This window comes from Sturnira hondurensis, unplaced genomic scaffold (genome assembly GCF_014824575.4).
Source record: "Sturnira hondurensis isolate 20B ecotype Veracruz unplaced genomic scaffold, ASM1482457v3 Scaffold0008196, whole genome shotgun sequence".
Classification (NCBI taxonomy): Eukaryota; Metazoa; Chordata; class Mammalia; order Chiroptera; family Phyllostomidae; genus Sturnira; species Sturnira hondurensis.
This window is the reverse complement of record NW_028080827.1, coordinates 16,350,884-16,378,466: the sequence shown is the minus strand read 5'-3', so window position 1 is coordinate 16,378,466 and position 27,583 is coordinate 16,350,884. Positions and strand designations below refer to the sequence as shown.

Here is a 27,583-nt window from a genome sequence, read left to right as displayed (position 1 = left end):
GCTTTGCGGAGCAGCCAAGGTCAGATTGGTCAGTCCTTTGCAACCAGAGGAGGATGCCTGCCTCCTTTACAGCTGAGTGAATGCTGTTCTGAGAGAGTAAATGGTGACTTCTGTGGAAACTTCCTGGGAACCTGACGGTGGCTTCTGTCCTAGACAGGTGGCCTCCAGTTGTGGAGACATTTGTGCGTGCTATATTTCCTGGTCCCGGGTTAGGCTGAAATATTTAGAGAAGAGCCCGAAGTGACCATGATGACTGAAACCCTGTGCTCCCTGACTGGGCAGCAGTTGTGAGGTATCCGTCCGCTTCTGCAGCAGGAAGAGCCCAGAGCCCCTTTTCTTCTTGGAGGTCATCGTGCGCGAGGGGCAGGGCAGGGGAGAGTGGGGCGCGGGGCTGTCAGCAGCTTTGGCATTACTCTGAATTCAGTTCTAATCCGATGGCTGGCATGATATGCTTGATAGTATCTCCTTCAGGGCGAAATAGAAGGTAGGTGGGAGAGAGGAGTTACATTTAAGTGGGGATTAACTTTTCAAACTGCAAAACTTTGCCATGTGTTCCCCTCTAGAGACCTGCCCGGCAGACCTGAAGTTTCAGTGGAAGTCTCCCTTTTCACTCCAGGCTGTTCTAAGACAGGAGGGAGAAACAGCCATTCATTGGCTCTGTTTTCCGAAAGCCTGTTACTGCCCTCACTCTGGGGACAGCTCCTCCTCCTGGTCTGTTCTTTCCCTGCCCCATTTCCCTCCCCATCCTCTCCTGCCCTTCTTGTCCTTCCTCCTCTCCTCCTTTCTCTCCTTTGCCCCCCTCCCCTCCCCATTCTCCAAGTAGGGTGGGGGGAAGCTTGCAGGAGAAACTCCACTTTCACCCCACACTGAGTATTAGCCCGCCTGCCTACCCCTAGATTCTAAGAGCAGTTTTTATTTTGTTATTCCGCATGAGATTCTTGGCTTTTTAAACTGCCTTGAGGACAAGGTCAAATGATCACTGAGGTGTAGAGTGTCCGTATTAACTGAGGGTTGTGGTTGGAGCGGGTGAAGCTGGGCAATGCGGTCCAAGCTGGTCTGCCCTCCGCCTCGGAGGCGTTTCCAGCAGCTGGCACTGATGGACATCTGAAAAACACTGGTGGCGTGGAGGGAGGGAGCAAAATAAGGTGAAGTCAGGTGTCTTCTGGAGAAAACCTCGGATTTCTTAGTTGCTGTGGGGGAACCTTTCAATGAATTCTGCTGAGCCTGCTGTGTCCAGACCTGGTGTGGAAATCTGGGCATTTTCAAGAACTCAGGGAAGCCTCTAGCACCTGGGACAGGAAGCAGGCAGGGCCCTGAACCTCTGACTTGGATTTCTATAAATATCATTTCCTCTGTGAGCACCCAGGGCTTTCTCTTTGCCCAGTGCACACTGGGCTGGCAGGTTCTAACAGGCTTCCTGCTTGGCCCCTCCAGGCCTCTAATCTTCCTGAGAAGGAAACAGTTCCCCTCGGGCCTGCTCCCTCAGCAAGCCAACAAGGGGTAGCTGCAGCAGCCTTGGCTGGTCGCTCTCGTAGGGTCGCTTTGGTCCTGTTAAGAATCCTGCCCCAAAGCTAAAGGTGGGGAATCAGGAGGTACCATTTCCAAATAAAACAAGCACACACAGCACCTTTATACAGTCTGCCTGAGGTCAGCTGCGAGGTGCCGATGAACAAGCTGGGGCCTGACCCTCACAGATGAGCCCCAGAATCAGATCACCGTCCCTTGAGTTTTACAATTTACATTTTACAATTTACGTCTCACGGTGCTTCCTTTCCCTAGCCTCCTGCTCCTGAGCCCCTCCAGAGGCTGCCATTTATAACCAAAAGAACCGAGTCTTGAGGACCAGTTGGGGTTGCTCAGAGAGAGAGGAGGGCAGGAAAGTTTCCCCTGGATGTTGCTGCTTTTCGAGAACAAGTCTCTGGCCCTATGTCACCACCTGAGGCCATAGAGCCCTGGATGTCCGGGGTTACTCTGACCTTGGTCAGAGTAATACTCTCTGACCTTGGTCCCTGAGCTTCCCAGAGTATTGTGCCTATGCCTCCTCTGAGGATGAACACTACAATAGCAGGAGAAACCTCAGCCTAGCAAGCTTTGGGGAGCAGAGCAGAAGATGCAGGATACTGGGGGTATGGTTTGATCTGGGGGAAAGTACAACTTAAAAAACTCGTAGCTAGAGCAGGTCAGAGGCAGCAGCTGTTTTTCTGGGGGCCTCCAGGACCCCCAGAGGGGTACGTGTCTCTCCAGGGGAGCAGTGAGGGTGAGCTCCTGGAACCCATGAAACTTCCCATCCCGAGTCTCCAAGTGCCCTGCCTGGTTAAGTGGAAATGGTCTGGCTTCTCCGTCTGAAATCCACGATTGTATTTTAATAGCGAACCCCACAAACAAAACGCTGAAGGAAAACGTTCAGGGAAGAGGTTTGATGTTTTCTGGAGCTTAGGTCGAAGGCAAGGCTTTCTTCGTCCCTTTTCACTATTGTTTCACTGCAGGGGCCGGTGTAAACCTGCGGGTCTCAGTCTCATACAAGTGGGGTTCACCCATGGTTCAGAGTGCTTTCGTCCAATTGCTAAATCAAGGGAGATTCATTTTGGGACTCTTCACTCCTGTGGGGTCCCTAGCAGGTTTCAGGGGTTCTGCAGACCTCCTGAAATTAACTGTACATGAACTTTTGTGTGTCTAAGCTTATGGGCATTTTTATGAAGAAAATATCCATGATACATGTCAGATACTTTGGATGGTCAGAACTCCCCCACCTCATGAACACTGAGGAGGAGACTCAAAGATTCCTCAAGTTCAACTGGGAACTTAGGGGTGGGATGTCAATAAATGCCCAACCTGAACAAATGGCGAAGGAGCAATAGAGACGCATGCTCTATAGCGAAGTGGAGATAATGCCAAAAGAATTAATTAAAGAGTGCTCAAAGTGGGCACCCCAGGGAGAAGGAAAATGACCAGGGGTGTCAGGGGGCCAGATGGTCTTTAAACATAAAAAGGCTTGTAGACCGTCTGACTCCTTAAACTGTGAGCATGTGTATTTTCATAAAATTACGAATTAATGCGGAGAATTAAATAATTAAAGCACCAAAGCAAAGAAAAGAAATAGAACAACAACAGAAATGTGCAATTAAGCCAGCTTAAAAAAAGAAAAAAGCAAAGTCCTCTTTTAGCTTTTAAAAATTACCATTGGCTTAAGTAGGAAATGCCCAGTTGTGATAAGTGACCAGTTAAGTTTTGCTATAAATCACTTCCCAAGAGAGAAAGGGGATGTGAGAACCTTCCTCTTCCCACTGTCCCCTGTGGGCCAAGAATGTGGGGACATCAGGGGAAGCTAAGAGACGGGGACTTAGGAGCTGAACAGTCCCCTCACGTGGTGTGTCCCCTGAGACACCCTGAGGCCCGATTCGGGGTCTTGGTCTCCTTCTGGGGGCGAAGAGGGAGGTGTTAGGCAGGATAACCGGAGATCGGCTCTGCAACAACTTTTTACAAAATGTGTTTTCTTATAGGAAGGAAGGACTTTTCTGTGCGCAGGGTGTGGAGCGGGGAGTGGTGGGTGACTTTTGTTATCTGTGCATTTCTGTGGCCCCTGGATTTCTAACTCGGATGAGGGTGGCAGCTTCCCCAAAGAAAAACGCTCCTTTTGAGATTAGTGGTCTCCTCTTTATATACTGACGTGAACAGTTCTCCAGAATATGTCTTTGTTGCTTTTAAAGATCTTATTTAGCCCTGGCTGGTGTAGCTCAGTGGATTGAGCCCAGGCCTGTGAACCACATGATCGCGGTTTGATTCCCAGTCAGGGCACATGCCTGGGTTGTAGGCCAGTCCCCAGCAGGGGACTCACGAGGGGCAACCATACATTGATATTTCTCCCCTTCTCTCCTTCCCTTTCCCTCTAAAGATAAATAAATAAAATCTTTAAAAAAATAAAGATCTTATTTATTTTTAGAGTGAGGGGAAGGGAAGGAGAAAGAAAGGGAGAGAAACACCCATGTGTGAGAGATGGCCCGCAACCCAGGCAAGTGCCCTGACTGGGAATCACACTGGCGACTTTTTGGTTCTCAGGCCAAGTGCTCAGTCCGCTGAGCCACGCCAGCCAGGACCAGGATATGTTGTTAAGTGAGGGAAGAAACAAGATGCAAAACAATGTTTCTGACATATCAACAGTTTGTGTGGAAAAAAAGGGGGGCAGAATACAACTGTGTAAGTGCGTGCAGCCAGACTGTGGAGGGCCTACCAGCTGTTGAAACCAGCTGTCTCTGGGGAAGCAGGGAGATCCCGCTGGAGGAAGAGCTGTTGCTGTTTACCCTTCAGCTGCTTTGGAGTTCTGAGCCTTGTGAATTTATTACCTATCTAGCTGATAAAACTTGGCTTCTTTAAGATATCTCAGGAGGCTTCTGCTCCAGAGGGCTCCTCCCTAACCCATGAACCCTGCACGAACTCACTGCCTGGCGCTTCCTCGGGAGCACAGCAGCTTCGAGGATCAGCTGCTCCGCCCCAGACCCCGGAGCAATTTTAAGTTCCGGGCACCCACCTCCTGTTCAGTCTCACCCATTCCACAGTACAGTCGGTATTTTTCCCTCCCTTCTTCAACCTCAGTTGTACTTACTTGCTCTGTTTTGTTCTTTGCAGGCCCCAACTGGACCTACTTTGGTAAGTAGAGATCTTAAATATTTTTATGAGAAGATGGCCGTGTAGAATGAGAAAGCCAGAAATGTCATGATTGGTGGAGATTCTGTGTGTGTGGTGGTAGGGGTGGGGGTGGGGGTTGAGGAGAGCAGCTCTGACGTTGTTCAAAGGGCACCAAGGCCTCTCTAAAGAATCGCTCCACACAGGTTGCACGCTGCACTTTCTCCAAGCAGACGAGCCTGCTCTGTGCACTTGAGCTTTGACTCCTAGTGTTAAGGCTTCCAGAGTCCTGCAAGGATTCCTCCCAAACCTCCCAGGTGAACATGCCCAGGGTACTTGCACACTGCCAGAGCCCTGGGCAAGAGAGAGCTTTTCTCCTCCACAGGACACCTACCCTGCAATAAACAAAGAATAAAAGGGCTCCTTTCTGAAAGGTTGGCTCAGGCCCCTGGACTTAAGCTGTCAGATCTCTATGATCAGCTCCTTCTTGCCCTGTTTGCAAACAAGTGTTAGGTGAAGTGGAGGTGGTCAGTCTTGAGTGGAAAGGGACACTTAACCTTAACTGGGGAGAGAGGGACATCACCTGTTGCTGTGGGGTTGGGTCAAGTATGACATTGGCCACTTCTGGCAGGACTGCAAGATAAGCAGCTTAAAATCAGCTTAGCTGGAGTGTTGCTGTGAATTGGAAACTTGGTTATCAGCTGGAGGGGGAATGCGAGGCAGAGCACCTGGGTCCACTGGCAAATGCAGGAATAGTAGTAATACAGTGGTCAGTAACCCATGGCCAACCACGGTCAAGAATATACATATATTCTCTCCAATAAAATATGGATATATTTTAGAGAGAGGGGAAGGGAGGGAAAAAGATCGATGTGTGGTTGCCTCTTGCTTGCCCCCAACTGGGGACCTGGCCTGTGACCCAGGCATGTGCCTTGACTGGGAACTGAACCAGTGACCCTTTGGTTCACAGGCTGGCACTGATTGTACTGAGCCTCAACAGCCAGGGCCATGGTCTAGAATATTAAATGGGAAATTCCAGAAATAAACAATTCATTGGTTTTAAATTGTGTGGCATTCTGAGCAGTGTGATGGAATCTCGACCTGGGCCATTCCATCCTGTCCGGAATGTGAATCACCCCTTTGTCCAGCACGTATGCGCTGCATGTGCTACCCACCCACCAGTCACTGAGGGGCTGGCTGTCTTGGTTATGGGGAGGGGAGGGACCACATGCATGTGACTTTTAATAGCATATTATAATCACTCTCTTTATTGTTTTTGCTGTTGATCTCTGACGGTGCCTCATTCATAAATTAAACTTTATCATAACTATGTATGTATAGGAAGAAACATCATTTATATAGGGTTCAGTATTATGTGTACTAGTCTCAGGCATCCACCGGGGGTCTTGGAATGCATCCCTCGTGGATAAGGGGAGGACTGCAGTAATGTCCTGTTGGGGACAGAGTCACAAGGGACTTGCAAGAATGCTTGTTATGGTGAGCAGGAGGGTGGGACTGGCCTCCTGGGCATAGCAGGGGCAGTCACAGCAGGGAAGTGGATTACTCCAGTGGAGGCAGAATCCAGAGAAAGCCCTGGCTTAGATTTGCAGCAGTTCGCCTTTAGATGTTTGTAAGGCCAGGAGGCATGGAAAGTCATCCATCAAGCAGCTGCCTACAGGCCAAGATCTCCTTGGGTCTAGCATTGTATGGCTCCGTTATTACTAACATCTCTCGTGCTCCTATGTGCAAAGCACTGTTGCTAAGTGGGTGGGTAATTAGAAGGGTGGGCTGTGGTCTCCAGCTGGGAATTACTTAAGGCTCACAATTCAAAGCTAAATATAATAGCTAATAACAACATGGTTCAGAGAAAGACAAGAATGCTAGGGCTACATGGTCAAGGAAGGCTTCCTGGAGGAGGGGTGGCTTCCACTTGGACCTTGGAGGATGGGAGAAATCAGTGTGACAAGGCAGAAGTGCTGTTGGTTAAGATGATGATGGCATCGCATGAGTGCTGGCAAGTAAGAACAAGGTCATATTTGAGGGAAGTCATTGAGAGAAGAGGTTATAGGGGGAGGGATGGACTCTGAGGTCAAAAAGGTAGGTTGGGTCAAAGAGGGGAGGCATGGAGCGGCAGGTCAGGCCCTTCCCACTTTGTCCTATAGATGGAGGGGTGGGGCAGGGAGTAATCTGTGTTTTAGGCAGAATGACATGGTGGTGGGGAGTGAGAGGGAAGGATAAGCTGGAGGCGAGGGATTTGGCCTTTGTAAAAATGTCATTCTGTGTCTTAACATCCGGCTCACAGTGATGGCAGTAAGAGGGAAGGACAGGGCAGGGCAAGAGCCTCCAGAGCAGAAGCACAGACAGAGCTGAGGCCTCAGGGCTCCTGGGCAGGTTCCACGTGCGGGTTCCAAGAGCAGCACAGGCATGTGAAGAAGGTGGGACTCAGGTCCTGGACCCTCTTCCATTTGGCCCTGACTAAGCCTTTGAGCCCTCTGCGTCTAGCTTTCTCCCCCATCTGGAACCTGGGGAAGGTGTTGTGTTGCTCAGTGTTCCTCCAGCTACAGCTTGGGGTCAGCTGCATCAGAACCACCCGGAAGGCTTTCCAAGTATGCGGATTTCTGGGACTTAGCCTGGACCTGGGGAAGGGAGGGAACCTAAAGAGCTTGTCTATTTCGTGCATTTTCCGCGTGACTCTTACATACACTCTATTCAAGAACCTCTGACCAGATGGTTCCCAGGACCTTTCTAGCCTGAGCCAGGGATAACTGGCCCCACTTCTTCTACTGGCCTCCCAGACGTAGTTCGAACACAACCTGAATCTCCCCAGGGCTCCCTTCCTCTGAGTGACAACCCCACCCTACCTAGGGCAGAATGAGATCACTACAGAGAGCAGAGTCAAGAAGGTGTGAGAGGAAAATCTTATTGCCCCTTAGTTGTGACGTGGGATTCCCCGAAGGAGGGCTTCTCTGTCCAGCCGTATCGCCTAGTGCAGACACATTTCTTCCTGACCACTGGCTCTGGCCAGCCCCCTGTCCCTCTGTTCCCCCAGTTCAAGCAGCTCTTTGCTGAGGAAGCAGAGGGCAGAGTCTATCGCTGCATGCCACACATGGGGTGGGGGTGAGCACAAAGGCAAACCTGGCTTTTCATTGGCGAAAGGAGCACATGTGACGTGGAGCTAGCCCACAGCGGGGGCCAGCGAAGGAAGGCAGACAGAGGACGGACAGGGAGGCAAACAGGCCCTGGCTGGCAGCTGGAGCCTGAGCTCAGAGTCACACAGGTAGACGGAAGACCTGACATAGGTGCTGAGGAAAAACTGTTTCCAAGCAGTAGGAGCCGCAGTGAATGGGGCAAGTCCAACCGAATGCCACGTGGTTTTCCCAGGGTGCAGACCTCAGCCACTTTGCACGTAGATGCTGCTGAGTCATCCTGATCCAGGGACCTCCCACTGCCTGGAACACGTGGCAGGACTTCTAGAATCACATAGAAAGAGAATTCTGCTCCCGTCCCCCTCTACACGGAGTCACCAGCCTAACCCCTCACATGCCTGCCCTGCAGACAGGAGGTCCATCTGGTAGCCAAGATGGGGCCAACTGCCCCTTGTCCACTCCTCCTGGGGGGCTGAAGCAGCAGTTGGGTATGTGCTGGGTTTGGAACTGCTGAGTGGGCCCTCCCCACCAGAACCCAGTCCCAAATCAATCCTGCCGAGCCCGGGCAGCTTCACCCACTTAGAACTGAAGGGCAGCTGCGAGTCAGTCTGTCCTGTGAGCTGCGGACGAGCTCTGGCTGGCTGCAGCCAGGCTGTGCTGTGAGACGTCAGATAGACGTCAGGGGTGCCTTCTGGGGTGGAGGCAACAGCGAGGAGGCACGAGGAGAGGAGATGGTCATGCTGTTCACTGGTGAGCAGGCACTTTTCTGTATGTATATTACAGTCCAAAAAGAGCTTAAAAACTCCAGCTGGCTGGGAGAGTCATCCTTACCCTGATAGTATTTTTAGCCCTCCTCCAAGAAAACCAACAAAAATTCCTCAGTATGTTCAGAACAACAGGGCAACAGAAACGAATGACTCTGTTGGAATGAAAACCCAAGATCACATCATGTCACATGAGCAAGAACGGGCATCACACTCTGTCCCGAGGAAAGCCAGACGTTGCTTTGCTGCTCCTCCCACGGGAGCTAGTTCAGAAATGGACAAATACCACTATTTGCTAGAGATTTGGGGAAAATGAGACCCTTAAACCTTAAAAGCAGAAGGAATGGAAAGGGAACCTGGAGGCCAAGCCTGTCTCCTGGAGGGTGAGAGAGCCCCAGGCCTCCTCTAGTCAGGGCCTGCAAGGCAGCCACCAGTCCCGCCCCTCCTGCCGCAGGGAACTCTGCAATGAGGGTGCCTTGGCCTGGGGGTGCGGGGCAGCCGTCCGAAGCTGCTCACAGGCCCTCCTGCCCAGCTTCTCTGCGGTGGCTGGCCAGCCCTCTGCTCTGGTACGACACCACGTGACCCAGAAATGTCACAGCATTCCTCGTGCTGCTCTCCTTTCTCCCAGACTATAGATTCTCTGCCTTTGGGAATCAGGAGGGGATCCTTTATGGAGCAAACATCGGTTCTCGGGGCTCCTGCCTTCTGCCTCCACCCACCTTCTGTCCTGAATCTGCTGGAATATTGAATTGCTATAAATGACCTTTCCCTGGGAGCCAGGACAGCCTTCCAAGCCCGTCCCAAACTCTGAGAACCAGACGTGGAACACATGGAAGGAGGCTGGGAGGAAGACCTCTGTCCCTTCTGCCCTTTAGCAGTGACGAAGGCAGCAGGTGACCTCGCACCACTGCAGGACGAAAAGCAGACTAGGCGAGAGCTCAGGGTGGCGGTGAGGGAGCACGTGCCATGAAAAGACTGACTGGTTTAAAGAGAGAGCCTGTTTTTCCCCAAAGGTACAGAGGTTCAGCCAGCTAAAGCACCCCAGTGGCTTCTCTCCCAGTCCAGCTGCCCTCCTGGGGCTGAATGAAGAGAGGCACAAGGCACTCTTAGGAGAAAGAGCAAGAAAGGCCGGAACATGTTTTACGCTTGAGACTGGCAATCCGCCAAACTTCCATTTATTAACTCTGAGCTATAGTTCCAGTTACTTCTCACTGATGTTGTGACATCCTGCATCTGATTAGATGTGGCAATGATTTACCAACTCGTAACTATTCCTCAGCTTTCCTAAGTTGCAGCATTGAGGCTTGTGTGGTCTGGAGGATCTTGGCCCAGAGCTGCCCAAATGCCTACATTTAGCTGGCCTTACTGGCTGCGTAAAAAGGTAGGAAAGCTGGCATTAGTTCCTAAGGCAGGTATAGAGTCGGTGGGCAGGGCGTGGCAGGCTGAGGCAGAAAACCAGGGAGAAGTAGAGTAAAGCACACAGAGCCCCAGACCAGGCACACCTCCATGGGAGTATCTGCTAGGTCGCTCTCTGGCTTGACCACCTTAGGAAAGTCACCTACCCTCTCTGAATCTTGGCCAGAGTAACAGCACCTGCTGCTGGTTCCAAAAATGTGGTCCCCGGACCAGCAACGTCAGCATCACCTGGGGCTCCAGATGCCCCTTCCCAAACACTGGGAGTCAGAAGTGAAACATGGGGAAAGAGGTTGGGAGGAAAAAGCCAAACCCACCCGTCCTTTCCTGTCCTTCAGCAGCAACGAAAGCACCACGCGTGACTGTTAGAAATGCGGATTCTCGGCCCCCTGCCAGGTCTGCCTATGAGTCAGAAACCAAGGTCGCCAGGGAGTTCAGATGCTCACTCAACTTTGAGAAGGAACTGCTTCACAGAGTTGTGAGGATTGAATGAGATAATACATCAGGATTAGATAAGATGTGCGGACAATAAGATGCTTCAGGAATAACTTGTTTATGTCAATCAGCCTATGGTAAAATCGGTCACGTTTCACTTGAAGCCACAAAAGCTATGGACGACGTTGGTGTGGAAAGAGGCTAACGGCGACTGGCTCCTGGGAAGCAGTCAGTAAAACGCATCATCATTTTCTTTCCCTTCACCTCACCGGGTTCCGGTAGAATTATACCAGCAAACACGTGGGAAAATGCCTTGTCAACTCTGTAATACCGAACAAACGTTAGTTTTGTTAGAAAGGACCTGCATCTCCACGCTTGTTTGAACTGCCGGAGTTTTTAACAGCAAGGGGGTTCTCCTTTTATAGTCTGAACGACCAAAGGGCCTGCCTTTGTGAGCAAGAAGGGGGTCGAACAAAAACACGAGGGCTCTGAGCCTCACAAGGGCATCACAGGCCAGAATGTTCTTTGTTGGAGCCTTGTCCTTCTCCCGAGGGTAAAGCCAGATCTAATCTCCATGGGGCTTTCCTGGTTTCTAGGGACCAGATATCTGGTTCTGCAGCCAGGGCCACCTCTGCCATGCAGCTGGAGTCAGGAAAGAAGAGGCCAAATCCCTGGCCTCCCCACCCAACTCATGGCAGCTGGGCCCCTCGTACCTGAGTCTCTGGGCTGACCTTGATTTAGGGCTCAGGAGCAGAGGCCTGAACCTGGGGCTCGGAGTGGCATAAGCCCAGGCCCACGCCGGGACCCTCACGTACCTGAGGCAGAGCGAAGCTTCGGAAGTACAGGGTGAGAGCTGGCTTGGAGACTAGGAGCCAGCGCTGCCAGGCCTCTGTGTGTTCGAACTTGCCCTTCCTGCTTCTTGCTAGTCTGGAGCCCCAGGCATTCAGGAGAGGGCAGGGCACCGCCCACCAGGAGCCAGTTAAGGACCTTGGCAGCCCTTCCCCAGCACAGACAGATAAACGTGTGGGCTCAACCAGCTCAGAGGAAAGATTTAATGTAAAGAGGCTGAATTCAAAGCAGGTGAAGGCAGCTCCAGGCAGGTACTAAAAAGTCTGATTTCCAGAAGGAAGAGAGTGGATCAGAGATTGTTTCAGTCTCCTCGGAGGGAACAGGGGGCTCTTTCTCGGTCTGTTACCGTCTTCCCCTGCAGCGGCCGCCAGGAGGCTGAAGGACGCAGGCGCCACTGTGGAGCCAGGAGCACAGCCAGACTCTTCCAGCGGCCGTGCCATGTGGCCAAGAAAGAGAGCGTCTGCTGCAGACAGACTCTGTTTCGTTGATACTCAGCTACACACTTCCCCCACATTTTAACATCTCTGAAACTGGGATACATCATCAGTGACATCTAGACACCAGGCAATCTGGTGGTTTCCTCCCAGTCACCGAGGAGCCCCCTGTTGAATGCTAAGAACACAAAACAGGAGCTGAAATGGTTAACTCCAACAATTAAATAGTGAAGACCATGGTAGCAAAAAAAGTGTAAAACTAATGACTAGTTTGCATGCTACAGCATAAAAGAATGATGGGGAATATTAGATTTCCAACTTTCAATCAATCCATAGTTCACCTATACTTTTTGATGGTGTTCGGGCAATATTATAAGTATTTCTAAACAAAGTAATTTAGATGCCATTGTTATTATTATTTATTATTATTATTATTATTTTGGTTTACAAAAGGATTCCTTTAAGGAGCAAGCTTTCCAAATACCCGACAAGTATTCGATTTATGCCAACCAGAAAGGAACAAATGCTAGCTACCACCTCCTTCTATCTATAAAGGACGTGTCTACAACTTGTATGACTCTGGTTTATTCAGCTTATGTTAACTTTTGAAATGATTTTGCAATCATGAACTTGTGACCAGATCAGCTACGTGCTTGTGGGTGGACTGGCACCCAGATTCTGTGAGGACGCTTGCAGGGTTAGGGTGAATGGCTCACGCTGTCCCACCCTCCAGGACAGGTGGCTCATTGGATGAGATGAAGAGGAGACTTACCTGTAGCAGAAAATGGTGACAGTGGTGCCTGGTACTGCGATAGGGCGGTCCCCAGTCTGTGCCCAGTCTTCTGAGGGTTGCTTGAGAAGTGGAGACAGGAGAAATGGTGACTCTGAAGGTGGTGGGACAAAGAGGCCTTGCAGTGAGTCTGAAGCAGTCATGCAAAGAGCCGTTGTCCCTTATGGCTTTGGCCACCAAAGAGCCCAGAGGCAAAGTGGTGACTCCAACTGTTTTTTTCCTTCACATCTTTCACTTTTTAAAGTATATTTTATTGTCTATGCTATTACAGTTGTCTCATTTTTTTCTACCCTTTATCCCCCTCCACCCTGCACCGCGCTCCCTTCAGCACTCCTCCACCTTAGTTCATGTCCATGTACATACAAGTCCTTTGGCTTCTCCATTTCCTATTCTGTTCTTAACCTCCCCCTGTGTATTCTGTACCTACCAGTTATGCCTCTTATCCCCTGTACCTTTTCCCCTACTCTCCCCTCCCCCCATCCCTGGTAATAACCCTCATGTGATCTCAATTTCTGTGATTTTCTTCCTGTTCTAGTTGTTTGATTAGCTTTTGTTTTTGGTGAGTCTGTTGTCATTTTACTGTTTATAGTTTTAATATTCTTTTTCTTAGATAAGTCCCTTTAACATTTCATATAATAATGGCGAACTCCTTTAACTTGAACACACTTGGGAAGCACTTTGTCTGCCCTTCCATTTTAAATGAAAGCTTTGCTGGATAGAGTAATCTTGGATGTAGGTCCTTGCCTTTCATGACTTTAAATACTTCTTCCCAGCCCCTTCTTGCCTGCACGGTTTCTTTTGAGAAATCAGCTGACAGTCTCATGGGAACTCCTTTATAGGTAACTGTCTCCTTTTCTCTTGCTGCTTTTAAGATTCTCTCCTTATCTTTCATCTCTGGTAACTTAATCATGATTTGTGTTGGTGTGTGCTTCCCTGGGTCCAATTTCTTAGGGACTCTCCCAACTTGAGTAACTGTCTATTCTCCTATGCCTTGCAAATCTGGAGATCCTTCCTGACAGTGCCCTTCCAGTTTATGGGTGTGTTTCCTGATCCCGAGCCAAAATGTTGTAACAAATAGATTTCAGGAACTTTTTTCTAGAAGTAGCATCCTACATTTTTATTCCTCTTTTATTCTGCCCCATTTATAGATACTAATTTTTAAAAGATTTGCTTTTACAAAGTAATATATGAATGAAATAGTTATTTTCCCCATTTACTATTAATCAAGACAAGTATAAAAATTAACCAGTTTCCAATTATCCCCAGATAACTGCTTCACATTCATTCCACAGATATTTATTGAGTAAATACTAAGTACCAAGTGTTGGACTAGATGCTAAGGAAATGATGAATGAGGTATGGTCCCTACCCTGTGGGCCTGAGAATCCGGTAGGGAGAATCCGGTAGGAGACAGTAAATTAGTTAGGGCCTCACAGTACAGGAAGATGAAGCATGGAAGAGAGAGACCTCACCCAGTGTTTTCAGGAATGACTAGAGCAGGCTCCTGGTGGAGGTGATGTCCAAGCTGAGACCTTTGACTAAAGGACACACAAGAGCCAGCCAGGCAAAGGGCAAGGATGAGAGGGCTTTAGGGCAAAGGGACACACTGTGCAGGGATGACCGCAGCTGGCACATCCTGGGGATTACCAAGGACCTCAATGAGCAGGGAAGGGTCTGGGAAGATGGGCCAGGGCCACGGTGTGAAGGGCTCATGAATCAGGCTGAGGAATTGGGACCTCGTTCTGGAGGCAGCAGGGGACAGCTGCTGTGTTCTGAGTAGAAAACCTAGAGGTGATGGGATAGGCATTTTGAAGGGATCATCCTGGCAGGCTGGAGAGTGGATTGAATGTGAAACACTGGAGGAAGGGAGACCAGAGGGATGCGGAGAAGGGGTGAGGGATCTGAACAAAAGGAGGGGCAAGGGGGCCCTGACCTGTTGGTCTAGTTCAGCTGGAAATGTAGACACCTAACGTGTAATCGCCCCGTGCGGCCTGACTGAGGACAAGTGCCCAGCCACGCTGGGCTTCACAAAGCATTCGGAAGAATCGATCGGACTGACGTTAATGCCTAGGTGGGACCCCAGGGCGGGGAGTGCTGGGGTCGCCACGCTGCCACCCCAACTTGTAATTGAAGCAATGGAGACTCAGGGTTGTCAGGCGGTGTGAACAATCTCGAGGAGCCGAGCCAACACCGGAACTGCAGAACCTCGTCCCCCGACTCCAGCCTTATGCACCTTCCCGGGCACTTGGCAAGCATCTGTGCTACACCAATCATTGCACGCCCCACACTATGTATCACGAGGTCATGCAAAAGCCACTGAAGAAATGTGTTCATTGTTTTAAAGCAAATAATATAGATTTGCCAGAAACAAATTAGGCCAATTAACTTGCTTTTCTTCCCCACATTGGGATAAGAGGCTTAGTGGTTAAAGAAAACATGATGGGCTTAATACCTCTTGACAAAAAACACTTGATACGGCTCCTGGCAACACAACCGTGGGAAACGGGGATCAAAGACCAGTGTGGCTGCGAGGGTAAAAACAGTCAATGGAATCCAGTCATCATGACTGTCATGACACAGCTGGGGATCGTCGGGGTTCCTGTAGAGACAATCCTGAATCAGTGCCCTTCTGGGATGCTCAGGAAGAGGACGGACAGCGGAAGGCGTGTGGGGGCGCAGACTGGAAAGATCAGGGCTAGAAGGGAGAAAAGGTCGTAGGGGCAGACAGGCGTGAAGAAGCATGCCGGAAAAGCGGGGCCAAGTGAGTGGGTGGGCTGCATGGCGGGGCAGGAGGTAGCCTGCAGTGAGCAGCACTGTGCCAGCGCAGCACAGCGCCAGGCAGAGCCCTGCTGCAAGGACGGGATGAGGAGGAACCCCTAGCCTCCATGCTCCGTGTTTCAGGTTGTTCGGGAAGGTCACGCACACACACACACACACGTGTGCATGCCCATGCCCATGTGCCTATGGGGATCTGCATTCTTACAGGTGTCTGTACTCCTGTGCACACTCACACCTCCATCGCCTACACCGAGACCTTGGAGCGAGTCTCTCAGCTGCTTTCTGAGTTACATCTCACTGCCTGGAGCGAAGCGAGGGGAAACTTACTGTGGCTCCTCTGTGCTTCTTTTTGGCAGCTCCCTAAGAATCTCCCCAGCTCTTGAGAAACTTTTTAGTGTAATGAGGAAACTTGTCCATCACAAGGATGAAGTAGGGAATGTCCATTGCTGAGTAAAACTGAGTGTGCCAGTAAGGCTGACTGTGCAAAGACATCTGGTCAGAAAACTTGCTGGGCCCTGGAAAAAAAAGAGAATGGTGGGAATTTGGTGCTCGTGATGCGCAGGTGCCTGTCGGGGTGATAACCAAGTGCTGGCCTTCCAGCTAAGACTAATTTGCTAAATAATTGCTGGAAAATTTTCTCCCCTGATGGTGGTTTTTGAGCGTGAGCCCGCTGCAAGCAGGGCAGTGTTCCAGGCCCTCCAAGGGGTCCAGGAATTAGCAAGGGGCCATCTCTAGATTCGAGGAGAGTTCCCCAGAAGGAACTTAATGTCTGGTGCGTGCGGTGTGGCACCCTCCCCACGGGGGCTGCTCGGGCAGATGCACAGAGTGCAGCCCTGGGGGGTTCAGGTGACATTTCTTGAGTAGACGGGGAAAGAATCATTCATTCCTCTGTTTATTTTTGGCCCTGGGAGCTGGAGAAGCACCAGGGAGAAGATGGCACTTGATCTGGGGTGGTAGGGTTTCAGAGGGGAAGCCTGTCTGAAACAGAATGCCACGTCACCACGTGTTTCTCGTTAGGAGTGAGAGGAGACACAGGGACCCTAGGTCTGTTTTCCAGGGAGGTGAGCGGGGGACTCGCTCTGAAAGGTTGGGAAGCGGCCCCTAAGCACAACAGGACAAGTTGAAACCATTCAGTTTAAAAAGTCCTGGGAAGCAGCCTGTGCCGGGAGCCGGTCCCGCCCGGACACGGGCCTCACACTACCGCCCGTGCTCCTAGCCACAGCTCTGGGAGGCGGCTACTGCCACATTCACTTTGTAAGTGGAGCTCGGGGGGTCTAAGAGGGGTGTTCAAAGTTCAAGTGAGCTTGCAGGTCACAGAGCTGCGGTTGGCAGCTCGGTCAGGTAGCCCCAGAGCCCGCCCCCCTCTGCCTTTCGTGGCCTCCCCCCAACGGGGCCTTCTCGCTGCATTGCATGTCTCTCTGGAAAGGAGGCAGCCTGGAGAAGAACCATCAAAAAGCAAGTTTTCTCCTTGTAAGGGAAAACTGAGGGAGTATCTTTAAATAACAGCAAGAGTGCTATAGGTTAGATATCAGAAAGAACTTTCTCATTGTCAAAGCTCATCAGTAAAGAATTGAGTCAACAGCAGGCCATTTGGTTTAGGGGCTAGTCAGCTCTCACTTTAGTTTAGGTGCCAACCCTGGGTAACCATAGAAAGTTCATTATTTCCAGACTCCCCAGGGGATGTTTATAAGGTCACATACCCCTCCATTGCTGCTTCTCCCCACTAGTTCTGGGCCATTCCCCAGGGCTTACTGGCTGGTCACCTCTCACCACCTCAAAGCCACCACTGCTTCCTGGGCTCTGGACCCTCCAAAGCCTGTTGTGGTGGGGATGTGAGCTGTTGGGGTCAGAGCCCAGCCCTGCCACTTATAGGAGGGTGACTTTGGGCATGCTACTCGCCCTTCGTGCCTTAGTCACCTCATCCACTAAATGAGAACATAGTACCCATGTTGTCAGGTTGGTGTGCAGAGTAAGTTAATTAGGACATGTTAAGGACATAGAATGGCGGTTGGCAAACTATGGCCCATGGGCCAAATCCAGTCCACCATGTTTTTTTGTAAATAAAGTTTTCTTGAAACGCAGTGGTGCTCATCCACTTGCATAGTGGCTGCGGCAGCTTCTGCACCACAGCAGTGGAGCTGAGTGGCAGCAACAGAGAGTGCACAGTTCCACAGCCTAAAATATTTACTCTCTGGCTGATTGCAGAAAATGCTACCAACTTCTGACACAGAAGGCTGCATGGCACATACTAAGTGCTCACTAAATGGTAGGTTAGACAAACCTGACAACTCTTTAGGACTTGGAGTGTAACAAAACTTGGATGAGGTCCTGCAATGACACAAGGCAATTACAGCCTAAAAGGAAAAGCCAAAACAGGTATCTCTGTCATCAATGCTCCCAGAGGGCACAGCCATCCCTTTTCCAGGGGTCCCCCGCCATCGTGCTGAGGTCTCACTCTCCTGGCCTGGAGTCCTTCTGACTGTGCTTCCTCTTCCCTGAAGCCAGGCCCCTTTCCTGCCCCAGGGCAACGGCCAGAGAGAAACGGCCAGAGAGAGGACCCAGTTCCCTCCAAAAGAACCTCCCCCCGAGTCAGCGGTCTGGCCCTTCCTTCCATGGGGCCCAGATGATGCCATCACGATAGTCTAGTCCAGGCCTTCTTGGCTGGTGCACTGTGGACATTTTGGGCAGGGTAATTCTCTGTTGCGGGGGACTATCCTGTGCATTGTAGGGTGTTTAGAGGCATCCCTGGCCATTATGCTCTAGATGCCAGCTGCAAAAATGTCTGGGGACAGAAGCCTTCCTGTTGAGAACCACTGGCTTAGTCTGAAATAACATCATGGAGGCAACGCATTCCAGTCCCAGACGACTAAATGCTCATTTAGAAAGACACCGTTCTTTGCAAGGGCACAGACCTGTTCAAGATGCACCCAGTCTGGATCACTGGCTGGCTAAACAAAATGCTTAGCATCTCAGCCTGAAGCACCAGCAGTGTGCATACAGCTGGGGCTGTGCTTTTGCAGAAACACTGGGCAGTTACCTGCCTCAGGTCTGTGTAACTAGGAAGACTTAGCCAAGTGCTCCCTCCCACCACGTGGGTAGCACCTCCCGGAGGACCCTCTCAGGGCCTTCCCCCAGGATGTGGAAGATGCTAATGAACCCCAGCCTGCCCTGCCCCTGACTCTAGGCCAGTTTTCCATTTCATCAGTTTTTACATCCTACTCACCTCAAACAACAGGAAGAAACTGCTGTCAGCTTTAAAATAACAGTTTATTTTGATGCCACAGTGCTTGCCTTCAGTGGGCTGGCGGTTGAGGGGCTAGCAGACATGTAAACGGGTGATCACAATGGAGCAAAATAAGCACTATGATAAGGTTCGCGGGTTCTGTGGACACAGAGCAGGGACAGAAAGCCTCAACTTGGGGCAAGGGTAGTGCCAGGCCTGCCCGAGAAGCTGATTCTTGGAAGACAAAGGAGCCGGCAGGGTGAGGGGAATGTGTGTGTGTATGTTCCACTCGAGTGCATTTCAGGGACAGGACGGCACCCCACACAGCCAACAGGAGTCAAACAGCGGGCGAGAGGGTGGGCACAGTTAGAGAGTCGTGGTGACCAAGGCAGGTTGACTGGCTAGTCTGCGTGCAGTCTCAGACACCCCGTGCTCCCAGGATCTGACAGGCCGAGAGGGGACTAGGGTGCATGCACCCAGGGTTGAGAAGCACTGCTCTGGACAGGGGGTTCTCAGCGTGTGGTCCACAGACCAGCAGCAGCACCACCACTTGGGAACCTGTTAGAAATGCAGATTCTGGGGCTCCGCCCAAAACCTGCTGGCTCCGGCTCGCTGAGGGTGGGGCCCGGCGAGCCGTCTGGGGTTCTGATGCCCACTCGGGTTTGACACCCACTGCTCAGAGTCTAGACCAAGTAAATCCCAGGAAGTTTTCCTCACCCAGTGAGTGTTTGCTGAGCCTCTGGCGTGAGCTTGGCTCTGTGCTGTGAAAATATAGCCTTACCTCAACTCTCCTCTACATCTGGTGGGTGAGAATCTCGTAAAAGAACTTCTGCATCAAACTGAGACAAGCCTCTTTGTGGCCAAATAGTGTTCCATCGTGTGCGAGTGCCACATTCGGTTCATCTGCGCATGCGTCTATGGGCACTTAGGTTTTTCCTGCCTTTTGGCTAATGTGAGTAATTCCATTTGAGTCCCTGCTTTCAATTCTTCTGAGTCTGTACCTAGTAGAACCACTGATTCACAGGACAATTGGGTGTGTAACTTTCTGAGGAGCCATCAGACTTTTTCACAGTGGTTGTCCCATTTCACACTCCCACCAGGAACATTTGTCTGGGCCACTGGGAAGAGTTCGGGAAATAGATACTGGTGCTGGTTGCCCAACAATGTGAAGGTACTTAATGCCACTGAATTCACTTAAAACGGTTAAAATAGTAAGTATTATTATTTATATTTTGCCACAACAAAAAAGATTAATGAAGTGAGTCAAGAAAACAGGTTTTGAAAAGGAAGTTCTGTTCCTCATGGTCAGTAATGAGTAACAGTCTTTTTAAGGGTAGAGCTGGACGTCCAGCTCTGCGGTGGATGAGGGCTTTCACGTCTACCACGATTCCGGTGTGAGTGGGTCTGAGAAGATCAGAGGGCACGCCCTGTGTTTACCCCTGACGGGTGAGGAGGGCCTGGCTGGGTTTCACTCCTGAGGTCGGCTCCCCCCACTGGACCCTGCCTGGTGTCCCAGCGGTGCGGTGCTGCTGCTCCGGGTCCATTTGCCGAGCTCTTCGATGGGCCAGGCTCTGGGGCAGGGGCCAGGGATACAAGGATGGATGAGCTGAGAGCCGCGTGCAGAGGTTTGGAACCTTCCCCACACATCGGAACCACCCGGTGGGCTTGTTCAAGGGCAGGTAGGTGCCTGGCGCCACCTGCGGAGTCTGAGTCACAGGTCTGGGGTGGGGCCCACGAATCTGCATTTCCAACACACTCCCAGGGGGTGACGATGATGATGTTTGTCCAGGGACTACACCTTGAGAGCCGCTGGTCTACTGGGGTAGAGAGATACAAAAGATTATTTTGGTAAGTGTGGGGGCTGCTAGGCAAGTGAGATGCAAAGGGCTCTTTCTACAGGAGCACCGAGGAGGGGGAAATACTCTGTCCTGCCTCCGTGGGTGAGAGGGGCGGGGCGCGAGTGCTGCAAGGGCTGGAAGCTGGAGGCGGGAAGCAGTGCAGTGTGTGGGAAGAATGCCAACAGCCCAGCGTTGCTGCGATCAAGGGTGGCAGTGAGAGCAGGCCCAGAGAAGTCCAGGAGCGGGCAGCTTGTCCAGTGAGCACTCTCTAAGAGGGGGGCAGAGAGAGGAGCAGAAACACAGTGGTCCCCCGTTTACCTTCGGCAGCCTGCAAATCACACTCTCCTCCCTCTAAGAAGAGTCTTCCCTCCAGAAGGAACCTGACGGAGGGTTACTGGAGAGGGAGGGCCCTACTCCAGATAGGGAACTGTGGAGAGGAAGGACGCCCAAGGGCTGGCAGAGCTAAGTTGGCAGCCTCAGTTCTGCTGCGCACGTCTTCTCGCCCCCGGCCTGCAGACTGGCCTCCCCCGCGTGGCTACACCGGAAACGATGCCAAGAGTGGTTTGGCAGGACTCCACCCAGCCTCAGCCTCAGTCCTCCCTGTCAAGCTGACCCAAACAAAAACTGAAATAAGAAAGAGACAAGTTTGATACAAAGTTTGGATTGAAGCATCTTTAGAAAACTTTTCTGTTTGCATTGACCTACATACTGTCCAAGGAAGAAGGATCGGCTTGCTGTGGCCGTCCTGCTCGAAGCTTCGTAGTGGTAAATAGCCCTGACCCTCCAGCCCTTGCTCGCTGACCTGGCTCTGATTCATTTGTAACAGTAATGGGAAGAGCTTCAACAGCAGTTTGATACCTTGCCTCTGTTTGTTTATAGTGAAATCATAAGACCTCATCCATCAATCATTAACCTACTCCCCTGCTAGCCTAGCTTCCTTCCCTTCTGGGAAGGGATCTCTCTCTCTGGGAGAGATCAAGGGCTTTATGGCCTGCTTCTCCCCTGGGTGGGCAGGAAAACAGGCAGAGTCAGCAGAAAGTGGCCTTCTGCAGGGGCCCTGGAATCTAGCCAAGGTGGACACTCTGGGGACCCATACTACTGACAGGCTGGACCCACTGGACTTTTATGAGAACTGTGTATCTTTTAATCAGCTTCAGAAGTGAACTTCAGGAGCTATAAGTGGTATGTTAAATCAATCTATTTTGAAATTGTGGCCTCCGCATCCCGACAACATCCTGAGGAGGTGTGGTATGGAAATGGGTATAGAGAGGACCCGAAGGCTGCCTTCCCTTCTGCATGGGGTCCTGCAGCTTAGCCTTGTTTTCTGCGGCTCTGGAGTGACTCATGGTTGGCCCAGAGAGAGGTGGGGACCAGCCCCCTGAAAGGAGGAGGTTACATGCGCACGTGCTGAATGATTCCTGCTCAGCCTGGGGGTAGGGCAGTGCCCAGCCTGGCCAAGGGGAAGCCGGTAAAATCCTAGGGGCTCCTGAGTCTTTGCACCACACACACAAACATACAAGCGCTGGGCTGCTGCGGGGCGTCCGAGCTCGCTCTGCCCTCTCTCAGGTTTTGCTCATGGCTCAATGTTAATGGCACCTCTTCTGAGAAGCCTGTCTGCACCATTGCAGACTACATTATTTTATTTATGTGTTGGTCGGCTTATTTGTAGTTTATTGTCAGCCTCTTCCGCTGGACTGTGCACTCTGTGAGGACAGAGATCAGACTCCTTGTGTTCTCCATTGTATCTTCACACCTCATGCCAGCGTCTGACATGTGGTCACGCTTACTGAAGAAACCAGTAAATTACCTTCAAAATTAAATAGCATTGCAAGGAGGGTGCTAAGCAATTTGCTCCTTCACTCAACATTGGAATGCTCATTTTTATTGCAAATATAATCTATTGTATTAAATGCGTATTTGAATTTGAGACATAATCTGTGATCGCTTTCACACAAACAAACATCCAGGTCGGGGTGCCCTTTTACTGTAGCGAGCTCCTCTCACAGACTGGAGGCTGACCGAAAGACTTTACTATACCGAAATGTGGGCTAAAGAGCTAGCAACACCCAGAATGTGTAAATCTTTGATCTGTCGGGGCAGTTCTGACCTGACTGTGTTTGGGGGGCCAGTCCACAGCGTCAGGCCTTGCACAGTGCAGGCACAGACAGGGGGCTCTGACTCGAGGGGTGTGGCCACCAAGCAGTGTCGGGGGCAGCAGGGAGAGCTGACTCCAGTCCAGAGACAAACCCCAAAACAAGGTAATAATGAGTGCAGTTTTGTTTTTGTTTTTTTGTTTGGGCCCAGAGTCATCAATAGAGTTCAAGTTACAAACAAATAAAAATGAAAATTTTTGTTTTCACTGTTGTTTTTATTATTCTTGAGTGAATAGGACGCACAGTCAGTGAGAAACAGTAATCAAACTGTACCAGTAATTGCCTAGTTCTTGTCTTCTTGGGAGATCTATGTGCTTGTATTGTAACGTATGTTATAATGTGTCATGTACAGGTGTGTAAGAAATGAATCAGCCCACAAAAACTTTTATTACCTGAAACTTGTATGTCCACTACAGTTGAAAATACATTTTTAAAAATGTTCACTTACCTCTATATCATATCTGCAAAAAAGTTATAAAACAATGAAATTGCCCTTCATTTGCTTCCATAAGTTGTTTGCCCGAGGCAGTAATGGGTCTGTGTACATATACATATGTGTACATACATATACATATGTACAGAGTAAATAGCCCACGTTGGAGAGAGGGGGCCTAAGGTCAAAAGAAACTCCCGAGACATATCACCAGTCCCAAGACCTGGGCCTTATGTAGACCATGACTCAGACAAACTTAAACAAATTGGTGGGACGTTGGGGAAACGTGAACACTCACTAGATTTTTAATGACAGAAAGAAATTACTGTTAAGTGTTTAGATGCAAAGATGATACTGTGGTTTTTTGGTAAGCGTTCTTTTCTGTAGTTACGTATCAGCATCTATGGATTTTTTTTCAAAGGAATCCACTGGAGGGGAAATGGGTGGGGTGGGGGACAGAATGGAACCAGTTGTGAATAGATGGGTACATGGGGATATTACACCATACTCTCCTTTTGTATCTGCTTTGAAATCTTATGTAACTAAATTTTAAAACAAGACACATATATCGATAGCCAAATATAAGTGTGGTTTTCCAGTATCACATAGACACTTTCAGGCTCAGTGGCGCCCTCTGGCTGCGTGCGCCTCAGAGGGTGCAAAGCGCAGCCTGCCTGGCCTCCCACTGCCATGCTGCTCCCTCACTGCCTCGTCGGTCTGCTGAGTCCCGGGGGTCCTGCCTGGGCTTTCACCCGGTGGGGTTCCTTTCCAGGAAAGTGTTCCGGTCAGAGCCATCCGGCAAACGTTCACGGAGTGCCTCCTCCAGCCCAGAGTATTTTTGCCTCTGCTGGCGCGATCCTGCCCCAGCACCTTCTCAGGGCCACACTCCATAAGGAGCTCCTCTGTCTCCGGACCCACCCTCCTTCTCCACTGCCCTTTCCCTCTGCATGGGACTTGCTCAGATGACTCTTAAAAACCCGAGTTTCCCTGGTAGCTTCATCTTCCTGTAATGCACAGTGGTGTGCGCACACACATCGCACACACACGCACACTCTTCTCTCATCTCTTTTTGCCTGCGTTTCTGAAACGAGCTTAAAAAACCTTTCAAACTTAATTTGTTAAGTGTTTAGTAAGCACCACTATGTGTTCAGACATGGTGGAGAGAAGCGACAGAAACTGTAGCCCTCAAAAGGTCTTTGAAACTTGTAGGCTTGCAGTTCTAGTCTGGGACAGGTTTATGCTCTAGTCTGGAGCCAACAGTTCTGGGTGACCCATGGTGAAGGACAGTTCAAGGACAGTGCTGCCCCAGGCTGAGGCAGCACTGGGGTAGCTTAGGCAGGACTTGAGCTGGACTTGGAGGGGTGGACGAATTTGGAGGGCTGAAGAGGGAGGGAGGCATTTTATGTCAACTTTCCGCATGAGAACACTTGTGAAGGTTGGTGGGCACAGCTTGTTCTGAGGACAGGAGGGCTGGCCTGACCACAGGAGCCGGCTGGGGAGGGCCTCCGAAGGCCTTGGCAGGCGTACTGCTTTGTCTAACTGCGGTGGGACAGGGTGCGCTGCCTAGACAGGGAGCAGAAGAATGGGGCGGTGTCAAGGAGCAAGGCTACACCTGGTTAAACCTGATTATAAGAAAGGAGCGTGGCAGCTACCAAGAAAGGCTGAGGCAGGGACCCTGCAGGGGACTTTTTCAGTGTGACACCGTGGGGAGGACCTGACGTGGTGGCAAAGGTGGTGGTGGTGGTGATGATGGAAACTCAAATCCATGGCCAAATAAGAAGAAAGAATGGGCAGAGCCAGCCTGGCCCTGGGATTCTGAGTCTTGGGAGGACGGGTCCAATTGTCCTCTGATGAGGCACTGCCCCATGAAGTTGGGCTCTGGGCCATAACACACCAATTAACTGCCACATGTGGACTGTATCGGAGTCCTGAATTGTACAAATAAACCATTAAAAAGTTATAATTGGAAATGTTTGAATTCTGCCTGGATTCCATGACATTAAAAAACTGTTTACTTCTTTAAAATTTTAAAAAGATTTTATTTATTTATCTTTAGAGGGGAAGGGAAGGAGAGAGGGAGAGAAATATCAGTGTGTGGTTGCCTCTCATGCGTCCTCTGCTGGGACCTGGCCTGCAACCCAGGTATGTGCCCTGACTGGGAATCAAACTGCGATCATGTGGTCCACAGGCCGGCACTCAATCCACTGAGCTACACCAGCCAGGGCAGAACTGTTTACTTTTTAAGTGTGCTAATGGTATTATAATTGAGTCCTTATGTTTTGGAGAGACACACTGAAGTCTGTACAGATGACACACACTTGGGTTTACTTCCGAGTTATCCCGAGACAGGGGAGAGTGGGTGCAGGATAGACAGAGCTGGATTGGCTGTGAATTGTTAGCTGTTGAAGTTGGGAGGGTGGGGTTCATTTTGCTCTTCTCTGTACTGTTGTATAAATGTGAAATTTCCCTTGAAAAAATTCTGGTCCTCGGGTAATGCAAGTCTTACCCTGGGGCTCACAATTCTCAATTCCAATCAGAAATCACAAGAGGCATTTTGAGCTGTGCTCTGTTGATCTCTTGTTACATTTCAAAACAGAAATTCGGTCCACTTCTGTTTTACCTAAAGCAGACAAATTCACTCACTGGAAAGAACTGATGCTTTGCTTTTTTGTGGGAAAACGAACTGGGAGATTCACATGATCTCCTTTATCATAATCATGGAAAGGGTCCAGCCAGCTGAAGAGGCAAAGACAAAACTCAAGAGAAAAGTCACGTTTTTAAGGAGCTGGAAATAAACGCTTCTTCTGGGAGAGCCGGTCTGAGGGGTGGTCTCTGGCAGCAGAGCGCACGGCATGAGTGTGAGCGCTGAGACCGAGCTGAGAAACTGCGGCCTGAGCCACCGCTGCCAGCAAAGGGGCCAGAGCTGCTGTGGTGGCAACCACGCATTGCCAGGCAGGGTCTGGGGACAGAAGAGTAACCCTGACATTGGTTGTGCTGGTGCCCAGCCACATGGCACCTCTCTCTCTCACTTACAAACCACAGACAGGGAGGCTGCACTGCCAATGTCCCCAGCTGTGCACAAAGGGGACACCAGCCATCCCAAGCTGGTGGAGGGTCCTATGAACTGCCGCGAAGCCCCGTAGTTGGGAGGCCACCTCCCAGGCTACAGGGCAGGGACCAGATTTCTTTCTCAGTGAGTGGTCCCAGACAGAACAGATCCTTAAGCTTCTAAACTAGAAACCTAGGAGGGTCAATTTTGAACTTGAGTAAGTAACACCATTTTCCGTTTTCTTCTTCACTTTTTTAAACCATCTTTTATTGTCGTTTGAATAGAGTCGTCTCCATTTTCCCGCCAATACTTTCCCCTGCCCCACCCATCCCCACCTCCCACCCTCAGTCCTGCCAACCTTTGGCTTTTCCCAGGGGTTCTTTACACATGTTCCTTGATGACCCTTCCCCTTCTTTCCCCGGTTATCCCCCTCCCCCCTGCCCTCTGGATACTGTCAATTTGTTCTTTTCTGCAGTGCGTCTGGTTCTATTCTACTCGATTGTTTGCTTCGTGGTCCTTTGCTTTCATGAGGGAAAAAGTTGTAGTGGGACGTGGGAGGCTGGGGGTTAACAGAAGTGTGCGCTTCCCTGGGGACAGACCAGCGCGGAGTCAGCGTGAGAACCCGGCTCAGTAAACATGTGAGGGGCTGCTCTGTGCCAGGCACTGTGGACACAGCAGGATGGATGAGACTCGATTCCTGCCTTTACGGAGAACACAGGAAAGGGAGGAGACAGGCACAAAACTCCTGGATAAATATTGAAACAGAAGGGCAGGGAAGTCCTGTCTGTGACTCAGGCAAGGTAACTCTGTTACCAAAGTCTGACTTCGGGCAAATTGGTTCATCTCAATTTTTTGGTCTATAAAATGCAGCGATTCTTATTTTGCTGACACTGTAGCGTTGTAAGGACCAAGGCTAGTAAAATAACTGCAACACTAACACTGAATGAAGACGCATCCGCAGCTGCAGGAGGAACAGAAAAGGCTCTCAGACCCTCTTACCTCAGGGCCTGTGACAGGCACCCGAGGAGGGGCGCCCCCCGCGGATGGCAGCCAGCGCTGCCCCTCTCCAGCCAGTCCCAGGAGCGGTGGTGCCCTGTGCCCTCATTCCCGTAGTCGGTCCCCACTGGTCACCTTGTCACACCGGAGCAGCCTGGACAGGAGCCACACTCTCCAACTCGTTCAGGCTCGCCCGAATCAGAGGATGAAGAAGGCACTTAGTTCTAGTAACCTTCACAAACCTCAGAGCCTGAGAGCCAGAGGGACATTCCGGAACACACTGTCCAGTCCTCCCGTTTGTGTGGAGGAAAAGGAGACGTGGGTGTGGAGTGTGACCTACTCAAGGGCACGGAGGCGCCGGCACCGGCGGTGCCGGCCTGGACCTCCTGGTCCAGCAGAGCCGCTTCTCCTTCCTGGGAGCTTTTGTCCCCACAGACCCTGTCGCCTGTTCCACTTTAGTCTTTCCTGTCTCCAAATACCTAATCAGCCTAACATCTGAGAAGGAGTATTTAGAGCAAATAAAAAAGTTCTTTTTGGATTTAGCAAATGCTTTTATTTATTTTTAAAATGTTTTAATTTTATTTTTTCCCCATTACCATTTAGTTTTCTTAATCACCTTTTCCCAAGCTCTCTGTTCTCTGGGGTCTTTCGTTCTCTGGGAA

At 50.6% G+C, this 27,583-nt stretch overlaps 1 protein-coding gene across 7 annotated transcripts in view; it reads left to right on the top strand.

Moving 5' to 3' along the window:
* The window catches only part of CA12 (carbonic anhydrase 12), a 48,820-nt gene that overhangs the window by 933 nt on the left and 20,304 nt on the right, over positions 1-27,583 (top strand). For all 7 annotated transcript variants that reach the window (XM_037054073.1, XM_037054072.1, XM_037054071.1 and 4 more), the window contains exon 2: positions 4,624-4,644. In XM_037054073.1, coding sequence (XP_036909968.1) covers positions 4,624-4,644 — 21 coding nt within the window. The remainder of the gene's footprint in view (positions 1-4,623; positions 4,645-27,583) is intronic.